Source organism: Perna viridis, chromosome 1 (assembly GCF_037379345.1).
Source record: "Perna viridis isolate PV_CMFRI_1.1 ecotype Kerala chromosome 1, ASM3737934v1, whole genome shotgun sequence".
In the NCBI taxonomy this organism is placed as follows: domain Eukaryota; kingdom Metazoa; phylum Mollusca; class Bivalvia; order Mytilida; family Mytilidae; genus Perna; species Perna viridis.
Window position 1 is genome coordinate 39,889,124 of NC_142445.1, and position 17,782 is coordinate 39,906,905.

General features: G+C 32.6%; 1 protein-coding gene across 6 annotated transcripts; it reads left to right on the forward strand.

The window, feature by feature from the left end:
- Positions 1–275: 275 nt before the first annotated feature.
- On the forward strand, positions 276–12,683 carry LOC148628727 (uncharacterized). Of its 6 annotated transcripts, XM_088593327.1 has the most exons (9): positions 277–486; positions 1,356–1,409; positions 3,496–7,006; positions 7,381–7,454; positions 8,445–8,553; positions 10,537–10,598; positions 10,951–10,995; positions 11,616–11,645; positions 11,917–12,683. In XM_088593327.1, exons 3-9 carry the CDS (start codon positions 6,864–6,866, stop codon positions 12,495–12,497), a joined length of 1,044 nt encoding a protein of 347 aa, XP_088449453.1. In that variant the 5' UTR covers positions 277–486; positions 1,356–1,409; positions 3,496–6,863; the 3' UTR covers positions 12,498–12,683. The 6 variants fall into 6 exon arrangements, with proteins under 6 accessions (XP_088449463.1, XP_088449482.1, XP_088449453.1 ...); XM_088593337.1 differs by lacking the exon at positions 1,356–1,409 and having other exon boundaries at positions 276–486; positions 11,998–12,683; XM_088593356.1 differs by lacking the exon at positions 1,356–1,409 and having other exon boundaries at positions 276–486; positions 12,058–12,683.
- Positions 12,684–17,782: the final 5,099 nt, after the last annotated feature.

Consider the following 17,782-nt stretch of genomic DNA (forward strand, 5'->3'; position numbering starts at 1 on the left):
TTTTTATTTTCTCGTCAGAAACTAATGGACAAAACTCAAAGAAAATTGATGTGATTGTTTCTTAGGTTAGAGCGTGAGATATATTTATAAAGAAAAAACAGGGGCTCTTTTTCAAAAAATAGAATAGTGCTTAAAAAGCTAGATTAGCTATTCAGGCTCTTTTGATTTTTCTACAGTTGACAACTTGATCTTATTAGTTATAACAAATGTCGAAATAACCCTGTCAAAGCCCCACATAACGACTATTATCAGATAAAACTACATATATATGTAGTTTTAACTCATGATAATCGTTATGTGGGGATTTGACAGGATTATTTCGACATTTCATATCGTGCGTTTTATTACTATAACTGATATAAAGATTGACCGTATTTTTTTACTTTTGATGCAGTAAGAATCATGGTTTGTTTATCTATGGTCATATTTTGGGCAACATCAGACGATATCATGTTCCGGTATCTGTTCTTACAATTTTACTTCTTGGTAAGTAACTATTGATATTTTTGGCCCATTTATATTTTTTTTAAATATTTTTAAAACAATATTATCAAACTCAATATGACTACTAAGGAATAAGATATTTCTATCATTTAAACCTTTGTGGTATCAACAAGTGCACCAATAAAAATGTATAATTCCTCTCTTCGATGGAGTCAGCTCAAATCTGACCTTCTCTGATAGATCGGTGGAAAGAGAAACCTCATTACTTAACTAAACCACAAACGTTTCGTGACGTCAACTTTTGTCAGTAGCAACATTCCTTTAGCACCTGCGTATGGAATTTTTATATTACAACCCATAAGTTATGACAGAGCTTGCCAAAACTACGCAGACTTTTCGTATTGTGCGTAAATTTTAGCTTTTCGAACAGGGTTATGTTGTTGCAAGATTGAAGTCATTAGTACAAACATTTTATGGTCATCATCGTGTAATCGTTGTGGTTAGTTTATGGTGTATCCATTTATATTCTTAGAACTAAGTTGTTCATCTTTTTATAGTTTTCATTGTTTGCCCATCCCGGATGTAGCATTTAATAAACAACCCGGTGTGTTTATTAAAAATCAAAAGATGCTTAGCCTACAGTTGCATCTGATCTATTTTCACGGTTTTTAGTGGAGTCTGTGTTATAGTATTTCATGTTCTTTGTTGTGTATTTTTTTCTTTATATAGTTGTTTCTCTTGATTATTTTCTTTTCGATTACTGTTCAAATTTACTACATACACAAACCATTGAACCATAGAAACTTGTATTTATAAACATAGGTCAAGATGTTCATATATTGTTTTTGAAAAAAGCACTAAGAAACACATATTTTCATTAAAAAAATTCTTATTAATAAGATCTTTTCCAGGGACAATAATTTTGCTCCATATTTTAAGATTATACGCAACGCGTCAACATCAGGGTGAGTAATGGATTACTTGCTTGAGTTTAAAACGTTCCTATACATAGATGTTTAAGTGAATGGTTTTTATTTTGTTAATGTTCTTGTATTCACTGGCTCCTTAACTAAATTAATTTTGTGAACAATCGTTTTCCTGATTTATAATTGGACTGGCCAAAATTTCGCATGTGCGATATTTGCTTTCACTGTGACGTTATCTTCTCATTTTTCGACGAAAATCTGTTATTAAGCCTTCAATGGTTAAACAATGTTGTTTGTCTGTGGAATCGGGTTTGAGTTACTCATGTGATTCATCGAAATTAATTACACAACAACTTTTTTATGGATTATTATGCCATTTAGCGAACATATCGGCAACAAAATACCAAAGCGCCAATAATGGGACAGTTTAAATACATAAAAATTCAAGTTTACAGCCTGAACGTGAAAAAATAAAACGAAAACGATTATACATACACACTGAAGAAAAATAAAAACTGGAGCTAAGGGAAACAAGACATAACACAAGGAAATTAAGTAATAGAAATATGAACTCCCACCAAAAAAAAGGGAATGACACTGGGTACTCCTGAAGGATTATCATAACTTGCTCCGCCAGCGTCATCAAATGGACGAGGATATAATATTAGTTTATTATTTCTTCGAAATAATGGAAATTGATATACATTCTCTTGTTCAGTCAATACCTTTTAAAACTTGATAGATACGCCCAAATTAATAGAGGTGAGGGACACCATAGGATACAGGGGCGGATCCAGGATTTTACAATAAGGGGCGCACAAACATTTTTTGAGGTTATTTTTTTTTTCAATATTCTTATAGAATGGATGCAATTTAGATAACTTTTTGTGGTAAAATTAGCAAGAAATTAAAGTTTCAACCTAAAACCGCCTAAATCTACCCCTGATAACCCATCCTTTGCAAATTTTAGGGGGAGCACGCCCGCCACGCCCCGCCTGAATCCACCCCTGGGATATATAATGTATACCGCATATATATGTCTATTCTTCAAGATTGAGGAAAGAGGGACTTGGAACAGACTTCTCATACTATCAAATCAGCATCCAACATACCGAAAAGGATGTTTTCAAAATGCTGGAATTTTTTTTTATTGTCAACATATTTGTCCAATGTAGTGGATGCGGTTTTTTTTTTCTCAACAAACAGGCTCCATTCCGATGGGAACACAGCTCCTCTACTCGCTGACACATTCCTTTGCTCTAACGAGGATGACTTTATATCTGATCTGATCCAAAAGAAGGATCATCGCTAAGTCATATCTCAGTTTCCGCCATATAAATGACATATTACAGTTAATCAATCCCAGATTTGGGGATTTTACACATTACATCTACCCTAAAGAACTTGAGATAAAGGATATAACAGGTACTGTAAAAATCAGAATCAGATTTCGACTGCCCATGGTACGACAAAAACATACCGATTCATAACATTACACCTTAAAATTAAAATTTAAAAAAACAGATTCACTGATTTTTTTTTTTTTAATTTATTAGAAAGGTTTGAAACTCTAAAAATTTGTTACACAGCTTATAGCAAATGAATTATGCACCAGGCAACTTTATCATATTAGTTAGGTATAACTGGGAGCATGGACCCAGTGTACCATAGGGTAAGCATCCTCTGCTTAACTGAACACTAAAAAAATTTTGGTAGAAAGGAACTACTTTAGCTGTCTGTCTGTCTGTCTTTCTTAACTGTTCACTTATCTTGTAACCGTGACTTTTCCTAAACTACTCATTGGATTAATGACACGTTGTAATAAGGCTGGGAACCACATGTAGATCTACATGAAGGAAAATAGTTATTGTCTGAGGACTTCAAAGGAAATAATTTTACAATGGTTTTCAAATTAAAACCTCGTAAGCTCTAACCCTCCCAATATGCCTGCGAGATGTTGATGATTTTTAGAGAGACTGTGCGTCATATATTGATGCACACGAAGCAATATAATTATTGTCGGACGTAGCGAGATTATATAACTTAAGGATTTTTTTACGCCATTTTTTGAATTTGGTATTTTGTTAATGATCATAATTACAGTTTTTCTAGTTTTGATTTACAGGTCAATCTGGTTCTGGCAAAACTCAGGCAGCAAATAAGTTTTGTGAACGATATGGGAATAAATACACTATTGTAGCAAAGCTTTCTCTTGGTGGTGGATCCTCTTTGAAAAAAGGCCTGCTTGAATTACTAGAAGATAAACTAAGATGGCAATGTACACCAGAGGACCAGGAAATAAGTTTTGAAAACGTCATTGAGAATTTTCAGAACTTTTTCAAACATGACGACCGCTGTGCTTTGCCATATCTGTTAGTGGTGGATAATATTGGATGGTCTGAAAATATATCTGAAATATCAAAATTGGAGTCCGTGACTAACAAGGTTCCGAAACTTCAAATTATTCTTCCTTTAACAAATGTTGAATGTTTTTACGATTTGAACCCCTACCATTATTCATTGGTTGAATTTAATGGTATGGATGAAAATGAGTTCCTAAGCCTATTTAATATTCTGGAGAAGAGTATTAATGATGATATCATGAAACTTGTGAAAATCATTGGAAATCTTCCAATTATCTTGACTGTTGTTTCTAAATATATGTATAACATGGAAGAATCGCCAAAACGCTTTCTTACAAAATACAAGAAAGAAGCGTCTCAAATAATGGATGTAATTTCTAGCCGAAAGGACGATTTTCATTGCGATAAACAACCTGTTTTAAAGTCTCTGATGCTTCCTTTGGAGCAAACTAAAGAAAACTTAGACAAAATGGATAGTTGTCTTTGGAACGTCGTTACTCTTATTCCTTTTCTGGAATACGATGCCATTTCACATGTTATTCTTCATGCATGTTATCTCAATCTGTCTGACTATAATCATGGAAAGAAGACAATGATCGCAAAATTAGTGACCGAACTTTCTAAATTTTCCCTCTGTCAAATTGTTAAGACAAACTCATGCAGAATAATTAAACCTGAAAATTCAATGAATGTAAATTCAAATACGTTCCATTTTCACAAAGTTACAATAAATGTGATAGAGCTTATGGCGGGTAAAAATTTAGAACGGAGAAACTCAATGCTTGAGATATTGATGCAAATGTTTTGCTATGAAATAGATATAGATGCTGTTTCCGATATAACTGTGGCTCGAAATCTATTGTTTGTGCCGCATGCCAAAAAATTGTTAACAATTATTGAATTTGAGTGGCGTGACAATACTTCGACAAAACAAAAATTTCTAATTTCCTTCTTATACTGTGAATCGGTTCTACCCTTTTATTTGAGCGAACTAACGTGAAAAATGCACAATTTTTTCTCATGAAATCTCGTGCTTTTGCGTTCACCGTTGTTGACCGCTATTCACAAGCAACAGAGGATAAATGTTTGCGTCTAGATTCTCCAGGTATAGAAAGTACAATAGAAAAACCCGAAGACATGAATACCCCTTTTGTCGACATGCTTAAGTTTGAGTATGAAAAGGATTTTGTACTAGATTTTGTTTTTAAAAAAACGCAGAAATGCAAATGATGTTGCTTGTATTAGAAATGCTATGAAAGAAAAGAAAATTGATGATAAAAAAAATATTGATATTTATTAATATCGCTGAATCCAACTAGTTAACTGAAGAGGAATATACTTTTCTCGAAAAACTAAATCTGACCCTGCCAATCAAGATGATATCAAAATTTCTTTTTCCAGAACTTATAATGCGAATTCTCCACAACAACACTAAAGATCTACATTATCTTCCGTCTGGTAAAATTTTAGACAACAATGATGACAAGCGATGCAGTCTTCGGCTAGGTATAGAAACTGAACTTACAATATCACGTTCTCGATTGAGAGACCATTTTAAAGAAAATCAAACTTTTTGTTTGTTTGGAGAACGACAGAGGTGGTATTTTCCTTCTGAACGAATACTCCACAACAGCATCAAAAACACTTGATGAAAAGATGGCGCATTTTGAAAATATGATTGCAAATCAACAGACGACATGTTTTGACTTATCAAAATGACCTCGACGGAGAGTACTAATATACGTCATACTTCTCTTTGCCTGGGAATCCTGCTAAAATATTTTGGAAAAAAAATTAAGCAGGAACTTAACAGTGATAATAAAAAAAAATTATATGCATATGGTATAGAAAAAATGAACACATTAATAAACCAAATAGGAAAGATAGAAGAGATCAAAAGTTATACTTTGGATTTCACTTCCCTTGCTATATATTGAATGCGGAAACTTTTTATTACATTGCGGGGGTTACGAAGATGCACAAAAAGCTATAACATACTTTGAAAGCGCACTTAACATTGAAAATAGTCGACAAGCTTTTTGGACTTGTTTTGTTTTTGAACCATATATGGGAAAAAAACTGTGTTTAGAAAAATTAAAGAGAACTCTGAGGTCAATGGCTTAATTCGAGAGGTTAGTGGATTACTGACTGGGCAGAACCGTGATGAAATTCTTGCAAAAATCCAACAAAAGAGTCATTGTTGAGAACAGTTCGTTTACGTTTTTGCTTAAGTTCATTTCAGTCTTAGTAGAACAACTTTGTTTGCATTGGCATCTAATTAGGTTTTTAACTTTTATTTTTTGTTTTAAGACGTTAGTTAATGTACAGTACCATATGTACAGTGTCATAATTGACTGCGTCAACACATATGTCCTTCCCCAATGTTCAACTCCAATATAATGTCTTCGAAGTTCTAAGTCTGTAGAAGTAAAACGATTTAAGAATTTCGATTTCAAAGGAATTTTAAAAATAGCCTGGTCATGGCCGTCATTTGGTCAAGGATTGGGGTATTGGTCATGTTCTAAAAACAAATCAAAAGGATTGATCTTAGCGATCTTTTCGTACAGATTCAAGAGGTACAGAACCTATAAGCTGTGGGAGTCGGATAGTATTAGTTTTATATTTTACGCAGTTATATCCTTTTATTTTTTTCAACTTATCTTGTATTTCGTGACCTTGACTTTGACTTGATGAGCAACTCGGCGGGTGTTTCTAGAAAAGCAGAGGACGCTTACCCTACCGGTGCACCTGGTCCATGCTCCCAGTTTTTAGTGGAGTCCGAGTTGCTCATTTGCTTTTGTTACTTTGTGTGAATGATTTTAGTAACTTCGTGTTTTTTGTTGCGTATGTCTGTTTTCCATGTCTGGTCTTCGCCCCTGAATTACATTCTTTTGATTACAACTAAAACCATGGTTTCCTTGATTATTCTTTCTAACTACCTGTCCGTGGAGTCAGAGGGTACAAAATTTCCTGACGAATGGAAGAGGCAATTTTCGTTTAAGGGGGTGTTTTATATGAACAAATTTGATACAATTGAAAATTATGAATCAAATTTAGATTTAACTTTTTTAATGAATGGAAGGAAGTACTTATTAGAAGGTTTAGATTCATATATTATTATATACATATAATGTTGTTTTTTTTTTTTTTCATTTTAATAAAAAACGCTCTAACAATGATTGTTACAAATGCTTTAGTTCTAAGATGCTTGTTAATCAATGCAAGGATAGTGTTTTCTTCTGTTCTGAGACAGACTGATGGAAGTGTTTGCAGGTATGGTAGTCCTTTCTAGGTAGGGATTTGTTTAAATTTTTTTATAGAAGACAAACTTACAGAGTCGCTTGTATCGAATACCAAAGTATTCAAGTCCAAAATTATACTTTCATATTTTCATCTATTTAAAAACGTCAAAATGGTAATTTTTATGCAGTCAAACGAACAGGTGCTCGCAATTTCCATTCGATTTTTAACCCAATCCATTCAAAATAGTAATTTCTTACTTGTGATCGTTTCTCTATTTTTAAATAAAGTATTTAGTAATTATATGAGACACCGTTTGATTTTACAACATGTTTAATGCGTTTCATGTCCATAAACACCAAACATATTTAATAATTTGAAATCTTTTTCTCTTTTTGTCTTTTCAGTACACGATTGCCGACCGGTGAAATACAAAATAAGTGCTGCTATAATCATTATGAGATAAACATGTTATGTATTGGTAAGGCTTTATCATTATTTGATACTAATATTGTTGTTCCCTCGCACTAAATCTTTTGCATAGAAAAACGAGCAATTTGAGCATTACCGAAACATTGTAATCAAATCTAGTTGCTCCTGTATAGGTGTGTTGTTTGATAAAGATCGTGCTCTATAAAATTAGAAGAACTTTTTTGACAAAAGAGGACGGAAGCATGTGTTGCTTTAATTGAAGAAGGTTAACAAGAGAAAATACTTAACGGTATAAATACAACATTGGTTAATTCGACACCAAGTGATTGTATAGTAGAAAGTATAGTTGCAGGAATAATACCTTAATTTCAATAATTTTGATACTGTCGGATTTCCTTAATTGTGCTGTATTTCACACTGAGTTTACGCATTGTATATCGTGCTAATTAAAACCAAAAGTTTCCGCTCAATTAAAGTCTCTATCTCTTGATGGTGCCGTTTCAATTACTTATTTCCTATTCTGATAACCATGTAATTATTACTAAAGTGTTTTATTGTCACAAGTGTAACTATTCAATGATATCTTATACACAGACAATAACTGTACTTCACCCCAATGGCGGCTTTTTGTGGGCTTCATAGTATGAATCGTTTTATCAATTAAACGTAACTAACTATCAACTTCCAAGTTTCTAATTTAGATCATATGAAGATTCAAGCCGAAGAAAGGGTAATCTCCATTTTCTCTATCCTTTAAACTTTTTGATATACCTTGAAATAAGTGAATATTTTGTTTTGTCAAGAATACTCAAAGGAACATTCATGCCAACTTTCATTAAAACATGTCTAGTAGTTCAGATAAGATGGTTGAGGAAATATTTGCATACGACGTCGACGACGGGGACAAAGTGATGGCAAATGCCCACATGGTCCTTTGTGCTTGAAAGCATGTATAATACTGATATCAGTTTCCCCTAATGTTGAAGGAAAATTCTTCTATATTTAAATAATCAGTTATCAGTTGGTTTTTATATCACAGAATGCGCAAATGGAACTCTCTCGGAAAATGGTGAGGCCTGTCAGCCATGTAAAGGCAACACATACGGATATCAATGTCAACACGCATGTAAATGTAGAGGAAATAAATAGTAAGACTTTTTAATATATTGTTACTATCACTTAAATGGAGATACAAAGTCTTAGTCCAAAACATTACAGAGCTGATTTACAAACGTAGTAAGATTGCGAGAGGAAAACGAGAAACTTATATTTCATGGACTGAATGCATGGTAATATGTACACCAAAAAAAACATAAACTCATATAATATGTATAGGATATTACATATGTCAATAATAACGATCCATTCCTATTGTGAGTTGAAAACTGTTATTTTAGAACTTCTAACATTTCGGGATCAAATAGATAAATATTTAAACAACCGAACTACCACATGCCGGTTTTAGTTTTGGTCTCATTTACAATGTATTCAAAAGGTGTTAAGATCTTAGCCTGGTATAGAAGTGTCTCGCTAGAAATGTAGAACTTGCCAAGGACTCAGGAGGGCTACCAAATGGATGCAAGTTTTGTTTTCTCTTTTTTTTGGGGGGGTGGTGACTATTGCAACAGTGAGAATGGACCTTCAGATGATTTTCAGAATAGTAAATTGCCTCTTGGTCAGCTAAATATGTCTTGCCTGAAAATTCCAGACCTTTCCAAAATGGAATATCAAATGCAATAACTATCGATTATTCATTTCTAATCTCTAATCACCAATCAACAAAGCGTAAAGTGTAGTGACAATAATTTCCCATCTATGTCGTCAAAATTTGACCATTTTAATATAAAATAAATTGCGATATATGTAAGTTATCAGTCTTAAGATATTGTACCAATTTCATTTGTCAATCGTTGCATAATTTAATTTATGCCTTTTTATTATCCATCTATGACTTAAGCTATGATGTTTCGCCATTTAGAATAAATATCTTTGCAATGATAAGACTGTTTTTACTTGTATAAATAAATAAATTTGAATGAAGACATTAAAGTATAAAGAGACTATGTTAAATTTTGAGAAATAATAAAACTTGTTGAATAACATCATTAATTGGCCAGCTATAAATGACATTACAGGAGAAAAAATGCTTTCTTAACAAAAGTATGTCAACATTTTACGGATAGCTTCATTTTTTCTTTGATTATTATCTATAAAAAAAAACTATGAATCCTGTGTTTTACATAAAATTGTAATCAAGCTTAGAAATCGATGGTAAAGGAAAACTATTGACCAAACGACAAACGTGATGACTTTTCATTCAGAATTGTCAACTTTCCTGTCGTCTGTGGCAACATTCCGTCAGCACCTGCGTTTGGAGTGTTCATATCACAACTCATACGTTATGTCAGAGCTTGCCTAAACTACGCAGACTTTTTGTATCGCGTTAGAATTCTAACATAGGCTTCTGGAATAGGGTTATGTTACTACAAGATTAAAGTCATCATTACAGAAGTGTTATGGTCGTCATCGTGAACTCGTTGATGTTACGATGTGTCCATCTGCGCCATGAAAACTGATTCGTTCACCTTTCCTCTTTCGTCTACCCCGGACTTGACTTTCTATGAGCAACTCAGCAGGTGTTCCTAAAAAGCAGTGGACGCTTATCCTACTGGTGCACCTGGTCCATGCTCCCAGTTTTTAACGGGGTCCGAGTTGTCCATTTTCTTTTGTCATTTTGTATGTATTATTTTAGTTACTTTATGTTCTTTGTTGTGTATGTATGTTTTCCATGTCTGGTCCATGTCCCTTGATTGCATTCTTTTGATTACCGCTATAATCTTGGTTTCCTTGATTACTCTCCGAATGGGAGCGTTTTAAGCTGAATGCATATTCAACTCTGAAGTTTTCCGGAGACAAGAGGTACTAGTATTTTTATCGTTAATGACATGAGTACAAAGCAAATAAAGGGTATTATAACAAACTCATTAACTTTAAACAATAATCAAAAGGAACAGTAAAACTGAAAAATCCGTATAACAAATGTCAATATCAATGTAAAAACTAGAAAGTGTGTCCTTTTAAAACCATTATCTTAATCTAAGTCATTAAATGCAGTTTGTTCTTCAATTCAGTTGTGATCATGTGATTGGGTGTGTATCGATGAAAGAAGAAGTAGAAGAAGAAAAGACATCTGGTATATAAACTTCAAACTTAATTAAGAAGGAATACAAAAACTTTATTCTATACCAAATAAAAAATTAGTCCATATATATATATATATATAGTTGATTTTGATGTTGTGTACGTGCAAAATTATCTTTATTTTTTTCTCTATTACATTGGTGAATTTTTGTCTGATTTAAAAGGACTGTTCACGTATAACTTTTAGTCCTAAAATCTTTAGCTGTAAAAAGGGATTGCAAAATTCTTGCAAAAATTACAATGAACAACTATGAATTTCTAGTACTCGATAATGTCAAACATATATTTCTTGATGTTGAAATGGAATCTATCGAACTATATAGTGTTATACCTTTTTTTTTCAGATTATACAAATGAAGAACAAGACGTTACAAAATCTCAGGCCTCCGGTAAGTTGAGTTTTTATCCCCCAAAATAACTTTTGGAATCAAGAAAATCAATGTAAATACACTTTGTAACAGGTATTTGAAGTTAAATGGTTCCCTTCACGGAGAGAAGTTTTATCAGAGAGGTTTCATCAGTACAAACTAACAGTTGATAGAATAATTCTTAGGGATTTGTAGCTGGTATTAACTCTGCTAAAAATAATTAGACATAATATCCATTTGAGCATCCTATGGAGTTTTGTCCATTGGTCTTTTCTGTGTCTATCAAATACCGCTACTTGTTTTCTCTTTTGGTGTGTGTTTGTGCGTCTCTCGGTCTTTGTTATTTTGTTTTTATTTTGTATTGTTTTTGGTGTCTTTTATTTTGTATTTGTCGGTGTTTGTTTTGTTTTGTTTTATTTTTGTTTTTTTTGTTTTTTTTGTTTTGTTTTTTTTTTTGTTTTTTTTTTTTTTTTGTTTTTTGTTTTTTGTTTTTTTTTTTTTTGTTCTGATTTTTTATTAACAATTTTTATTTGAATGTCTTACTTAAATCTAAAACTAATGCTTTGATAATTATATTAATTGAAGAACGCATGTTGCTTGCAAGTTAAATACATTTGTGTGTGATTTTTCTTTTTTGGTAGATTCAGTTCACACAACATCAACACCAGCAGGTAAGGTTCATGTCCACATTATTTGAACGGCTCTGCACAAATTGCATCTCCAAAGAGGTAGAAGGGAAACAAATGATAAAATCATTAGGACAATAAAAATGTCTCATAACACTGAAGTACCAAGAGCATTATCAGCAATGAGAGGATTGATATCACCATTTATACTTAAAACGGAAAACAACTGTCATTCAAACAAATAATACAATTCATGGAACTATTTGAATTCCATTTCAAGGTAATAAGTATTTGATTTTTCATTTCTATTTTGCAGAAATAAATTCGACATTACATTACATATTAGTAGTTGGTTCTGTGATTGTTGTAATTCTGATTTGTGTCGTTATCCTTCAAGTTCGATTGAGCTGTAAGAAAAGGCAAGAATTACCTCTTAACGTAGCTCCTGTTGCTGCAGATCAAATCGCTCTTCAAATTGAAGCCGAATATGATGAAATAGAAGAGATCCCTACTGAACCTACTAACACAAATGCTAGACATTCTTATATGAGCGTCAAAAGCAGTGAATCTAGTGTTCCTGGTGCAGAGGCCGGGTGTCTTACACATGATGCAAAAAACGAATATATTGATCCATACCATTCAGAATCGAGTCTGAGTGCTAAAAATGCGGAACTTTCGGAAAACTTCGGGGCTCACCTTTCAAATACAGCAATTACTCCTGAAAATAATTGTATTACGGTATTGAACAACATTGGAATAAACGATAAGCCTTATTGTGAGCATCTATACGAAAAGGGTAATAAATATGAAAAACTTTCACAGACAGTAGACCACCACGAATATGAGAAGGGGCGAGAATGTGAAAATATTGAAGTTATAAAAGACGACACGGAGTGATTTTATTGACACTGAATTTTAAAAATTCAAATTTCAATAGTTTGAAGAAGTATTATCCGAAAGGGTTCAAGAATACTTGACTTATTCATTTATTTAATTTTAAGTTCTTTTTTTTTTTTTGACCATTGTTAAGATCATAATTTGATGGGTTTTTTTTTCAATATCAATAAATAGATCATTATAAGATTAAGTTTTTGCAGAATCATTGCTAGTAAAAATAATAACATAAGAATTGCAAATTCTTTAGCAAATTCTTGAAAAATTAAATTTCAGGAACCAAACACATAACAAAGAAAACTAAGACGGAAACATGTAATAAAGAAGTGTGAAAATAAAATCAACGAACCAAAACACCTTAGAGACAACTAAAATATGCAAAAATGTATGGATCAGGTACTTAAATAAGTAAACAAACACGTGAATCATAACCAAGTCCACATAAGACGAATAAGACCTTTGATCAATGATACTTTTAACTTCGGTGAATACATTAATACGCATTTACACAATGTAGGTTCAGAGTGGTCAACCACAAATTTTCAGTAGAAAGTGGAAGGTGGAGACATATCGCGAGTGAAAACAGAATTTGCACCTCATTAACTGCTATTTACTTGGGTGATGAATATCATTTTCTTCCTAATTGAAATTTCATTGCAAATGAGATGAATCAATATATTGAAGCCAAGTATGCACGAAATTGTCATATTTCGAAATTCAGTGACCTAATGGATTTAACTGATTAGTCAACTCTCAGAAAATTATGCACCTTCATTTGAATTATTAACAAAAATAGTGGATGATTCTTTCTGATGCATAAATAATATCATCCATTTCGCTCTTGGTAAATCACTTAATTTTAAATATTATCATGTACGGTGTGATTGTTAATATATTATATGTATTAATTATATAACCCAGTCATACGTACTGTACAATTTATTAATGATGTGTTTTTTTTATGTTTCTGAACACCATTGTTTTAACAAAAGTTTAACCAAATAAATTATATGTATATATATCATCACTTGAAATCGTCACGTTCATCGGCATCCGATTATATGAATTCTGTGTTCGTGTTTTGTTTCGATATTTTGGGGTGTGGGCTTTTTTTTTTGGCTAAAATTTCGTTTCTGTTTTGTTTCTGCTTTGTTATGTATTTGGTTTTGTTTTCTCTTGCTTATATTTGTTTTTGTGTTGTATTTTTTTACTCTGCAAGAACTTTGATCGATGAGTGTTGGATTATAGAGAATAATCAATCAACGATTGTTTGAAATATGATTGATTATTGATCAATTTTAAACTTGATCAATAAGATATGTCAGGTTTTTATCAGAAAATGTATTTTTTATATCACAAATGATTTTTGGAGATAAAAATATTGAATCAATGGTAAAACGGTGGTATTACGCAAACAAATATATTTCAAGATTAACTAAACACAGTAAGGTACCTTATTTTGGTTTCTATTTATCATTCTTTGTTTCTACTTTCAAACAAGAGTTAAATAGAGTAATCAAGGGAACCAAGGTTATAGCGGTAATCAGAAGAATGCAATGCAGGGGGACAAAGACCAAACATACACAAGAAAGGACATAAAGTAACTAAAATCATACATGTAAAGTAACAAAAGCAAATGAGCAACTCAGACTCCACTAAAAACTGGGAGCATGGAGCAGGTGCACCGGTAGGGTAAACGTCCTCTGCTTTTCTAGAAACACCCGTCGAGTTGCTCATAAAAATCAAGTCCGGGGTAGACAAACGAAGAAAGGAAAACTATGAACCGTTGAATAAATTAGTTTTCATGGTGCAGATGGATACACCATAATAATCCACGAGTTCATGATGACGACCGTGAAACTTTTGTAGTGATGACTTCGATCTTGTAGCAACATAACCCTGAAGCCTATTTGTTAGAGTTCTAGCGCGATACAAAAAGTCTGCGTAGTTTCGGCAAGCTCTGGCATAACGTATGAGTTGTGATATGAACACTCCTTACGCAGGTACTGAAGGGATGTTGCCATAGATGAAAGGAAAGTTGACAATGCTGAATGAAAAGTCATCACGTTTGTCGTAAAGTTTGGTCAATAGTTCTCCTTTACCATCGATTTCTAAGTGTAGGTCAAGATATGAGGCTGACATTACAGTGTCTGTAGTATCCTTGATCTCAAGTTCTTTGGGGTAGATGCGATGTATCAAATCCCCGAAATTAGGATTGTTTAAAGATAATACGTCATCTATATAGCGGAAACTGAGATTAAAGGATCTAGCCAAACGATATTCTTTCCTTCGGATCAAATCAGCTATAAGTTAGCGCTCATAAGAGTGAAGGAATAGGTCAGCAAGCAAGGAGCACAATTTGTTCCCATTGGAATGCCGACCGTTTGTTGAAAAACACGTCCACCACACTGGATAAATATGTTGTCGATTAAAAATTCCAGAATTTTGTAAACATCTTCCTCTGTATATTTGGAAGATGATTTGGAATTATTTCTTACAAAGTATGAGGAATCTCTACCAAGAACTATATATTTGTATCTAGGTGTACCATCTTTTTTGGAAAAACAACGATGTATAATGTTTTAAAGTCGGGGTTTTAACTGAGTATGGGGGATAGAAGTATACAGTATTGAAAAACCATAGGTTTTAATGCTATTATATTCAGATAATAGTCTTGAACTGATTGTTTCCAAAAGATCTTTCGAATTTTTCAGGATCCACATTGAATTAATACCACTACGGGAGTAACAAGTGTTGTGGTAGGACTGCAGACCCTCTTTGGTTTGGTGGTACATTTTGCAGATCCAGCTATGAAACATTGTTTGTATGGATTCTTGTGAAGTTTAGGAATCCAGTACATAGACGGTAAATTAAATGTATAGTAGACAATGTTTTTGCAACGTCGGGGTCTTTAAAAAACTCATTGACCTACTTAAAACTTTCATTCGTTTCAAAATTAAAGACCTCACGGCTTTAACCACTCTGACAGAGAATCAATGTCTTCTTTTTCTCGTTTTATCCATTTTCTTGCATAGTCCTCGACAGCATCCTTAAGAATTTTAAAGTTATAATTCCAATTTATGGAACGTGGTTCACGTTACTTGGGACCGTTAGAAAGGATATTACGCAGAGATTCGTTTTCGATGGTGGTTAAATCTCCCGTAACGACGTGACCAGAAGGACTATATTTGAGTGAAGTCCTCAATCCTAAAAATATATATATCCTTTTCAGGGAGCATTCATTTGTTTTTATTTTGAGTTAAGATCAAATATCGATAATAGTCATTCAGTAGAAAAAAAGATATATCATGCATTTTCTTGATGTCCAAACAATATCTCGACTATTGGGTTTATAGCCCAACCGTTTTAGAATAAGAGGCCTAAAAGGGGCATAAAAAAGCATTTGATGGAATCCAACTTCATAACTCCAGTACAAGCATAGGAATGTCTATGATATTGTTCCTTAATATTCTATAAAATAAAAAATAAAAAAATTCTTCGATTGATTTGGGGGGTAAAGATTTGAACTTTTCAGAAATTAGGGGCCAAAAACATGCATTTTCTTGATGTCCAAACAATATCTTGACTATTAGGGAATGAATCTCTTTGAAATTGTATTTCAAGGTGATATACATGTACAATGTACCACCAACGGAAGAGTGGGATTGATTTTTGGGATTTAGACTTTAATCTTGTAGTTTGAAACAAGCATTTTCCTTATGTCTTAATAGTAACTTGAATAAAAGTGAACGGATCTCACATAAATTTTACTAAAAGGTGCCATACCACGAACAAAAGACTGGGATTGATTTTTGTGGTTGTGACTTGAAGAATAAGGGGTCACTAATGGGCCATGAAAAAAAAGGGTTTTTTTTTATTATTTCTGGACAATAACTTTAGTGAAAAGAAATGGATCACTTTAAATTGTACCACAAGATGCCATTTTTCCACAGGAAGTTTGGGATTGATTTTTACAGGTTTTTACTAGAATCATTTTGGAAGAATGGCAAAAAAAGTGACCAAATTGGTTCTGGTCAAATTTTTATCCTGTGTCAAATATCTAATCGTAATCAAATTTCGTAGCTGTGTCAAGTTTAAATGGTGTGTCCATACTGTTTTCAGGGTGTTTTCCAAATGTTCAGGGATCAATCTTTGCAGTCATATCAAACTGCACCCTGAAAAGCATTTTATTCGAGTTTACCTTCAAATTTGTTAAGTAGCTGGCAGCAATACAACTTTAATAGAATTGATTCTACAGTTGAGCATAAAAGGAGGGTTAATTTTATTTTGGGTATTGGAATTGAATTTTTCTAAAGAGTGAAAATGTGTGCTCATGGGGTAAATGTTACCATGCTCACCATGGTTGTTTGATTCAATCATCTCTCAGGGGCCAATTGCGTAAATTTTAGCAGTTTGTTTCAAAATTTTGAACTTAACCCCTTTATTCTACCCCCAAAATGGCATATTGAATGAAAAATCTTACAATAATAACCTGAAATCCCAATTCCTTATTTACCCTGAAAAGTCTGTAAATCAAATCAACAACATTGTCCTTATTTTAAGGGTTGCAAAACGAAATTTGTTTAAGGTAATGTGTATATTTTTTACATATATACACATGTACATGTACATAATCATTTCAGCAAACGTTTTTTAACTTGCAAAGCTCTATCGTTTTTTTTTAAACATTGTAGTAGTTGCTTTAATTGGTTTATTTAATTTCTATCATATATTCCTAACACATTGAATTAGATCCAAATGGCCTTCCATATTTTTTTCACTAAAGAGAAAGTGAAAGTAGCTATAAATAGAATTGAAAGTAGTCCCAATATAAATGGTTTCCATTTAAATTCGTTTTGAGTAATTTACTTATTACAATTAAGTAATTTAAGATTTAGAATCGGTTAAAAAGGGTAACTTGCACTAGATACATGTTTGTTAAATATTTTTGTTTACTTTTTATAGGTAAATATGGACTTACAAAAGATTGTATTTAATGGCAGTCTGGCACCTTTATATTCAAGATTCAAGGATTACAGTAATGGAAAAATGATTTTAAATGGCTTAGAAAGCTTGTGCTAAATGAGAGGAACATCTTGGTATATGATATGCTGTTATTATGTCATACACTAATAAAATAATGAACTTTCAGTTTTTGGTTTGTTTTCCTTTAGCGGAACCTTAAGTGTATTTTAATAAATGACCAACGACCAAAAGTTATTGATTTTAAAATGTACACATAATAAATTTGGTTTACCGAAAATCGTGTAGGTTCCGACTGAATGATG

Bases quoted from the DNA above. Each gene is read 5' to 3' on its own strand.
- LOC148628727 (XM_088593327.1), top strand. From the start codon at position 6,864: ATGTTGTTTTTTTTTTTTTTCATTTTAATAAAAAACGCTCTAACAATG. The intron at 7,455-8,444 runs GTAAGGCTTTAT...TTTATATCACAG, and splicing joins GATAAACATGTTATGTATTG to AATGCGCAAATGGAACTCTC. The intron at 8,554-10,536 runs GTAAGACTTTTT...TCTTCAATTCAG, and splicing joins AAATGTAGAGGAAATAAATA to TTGTGATCATGTGATTGGGT.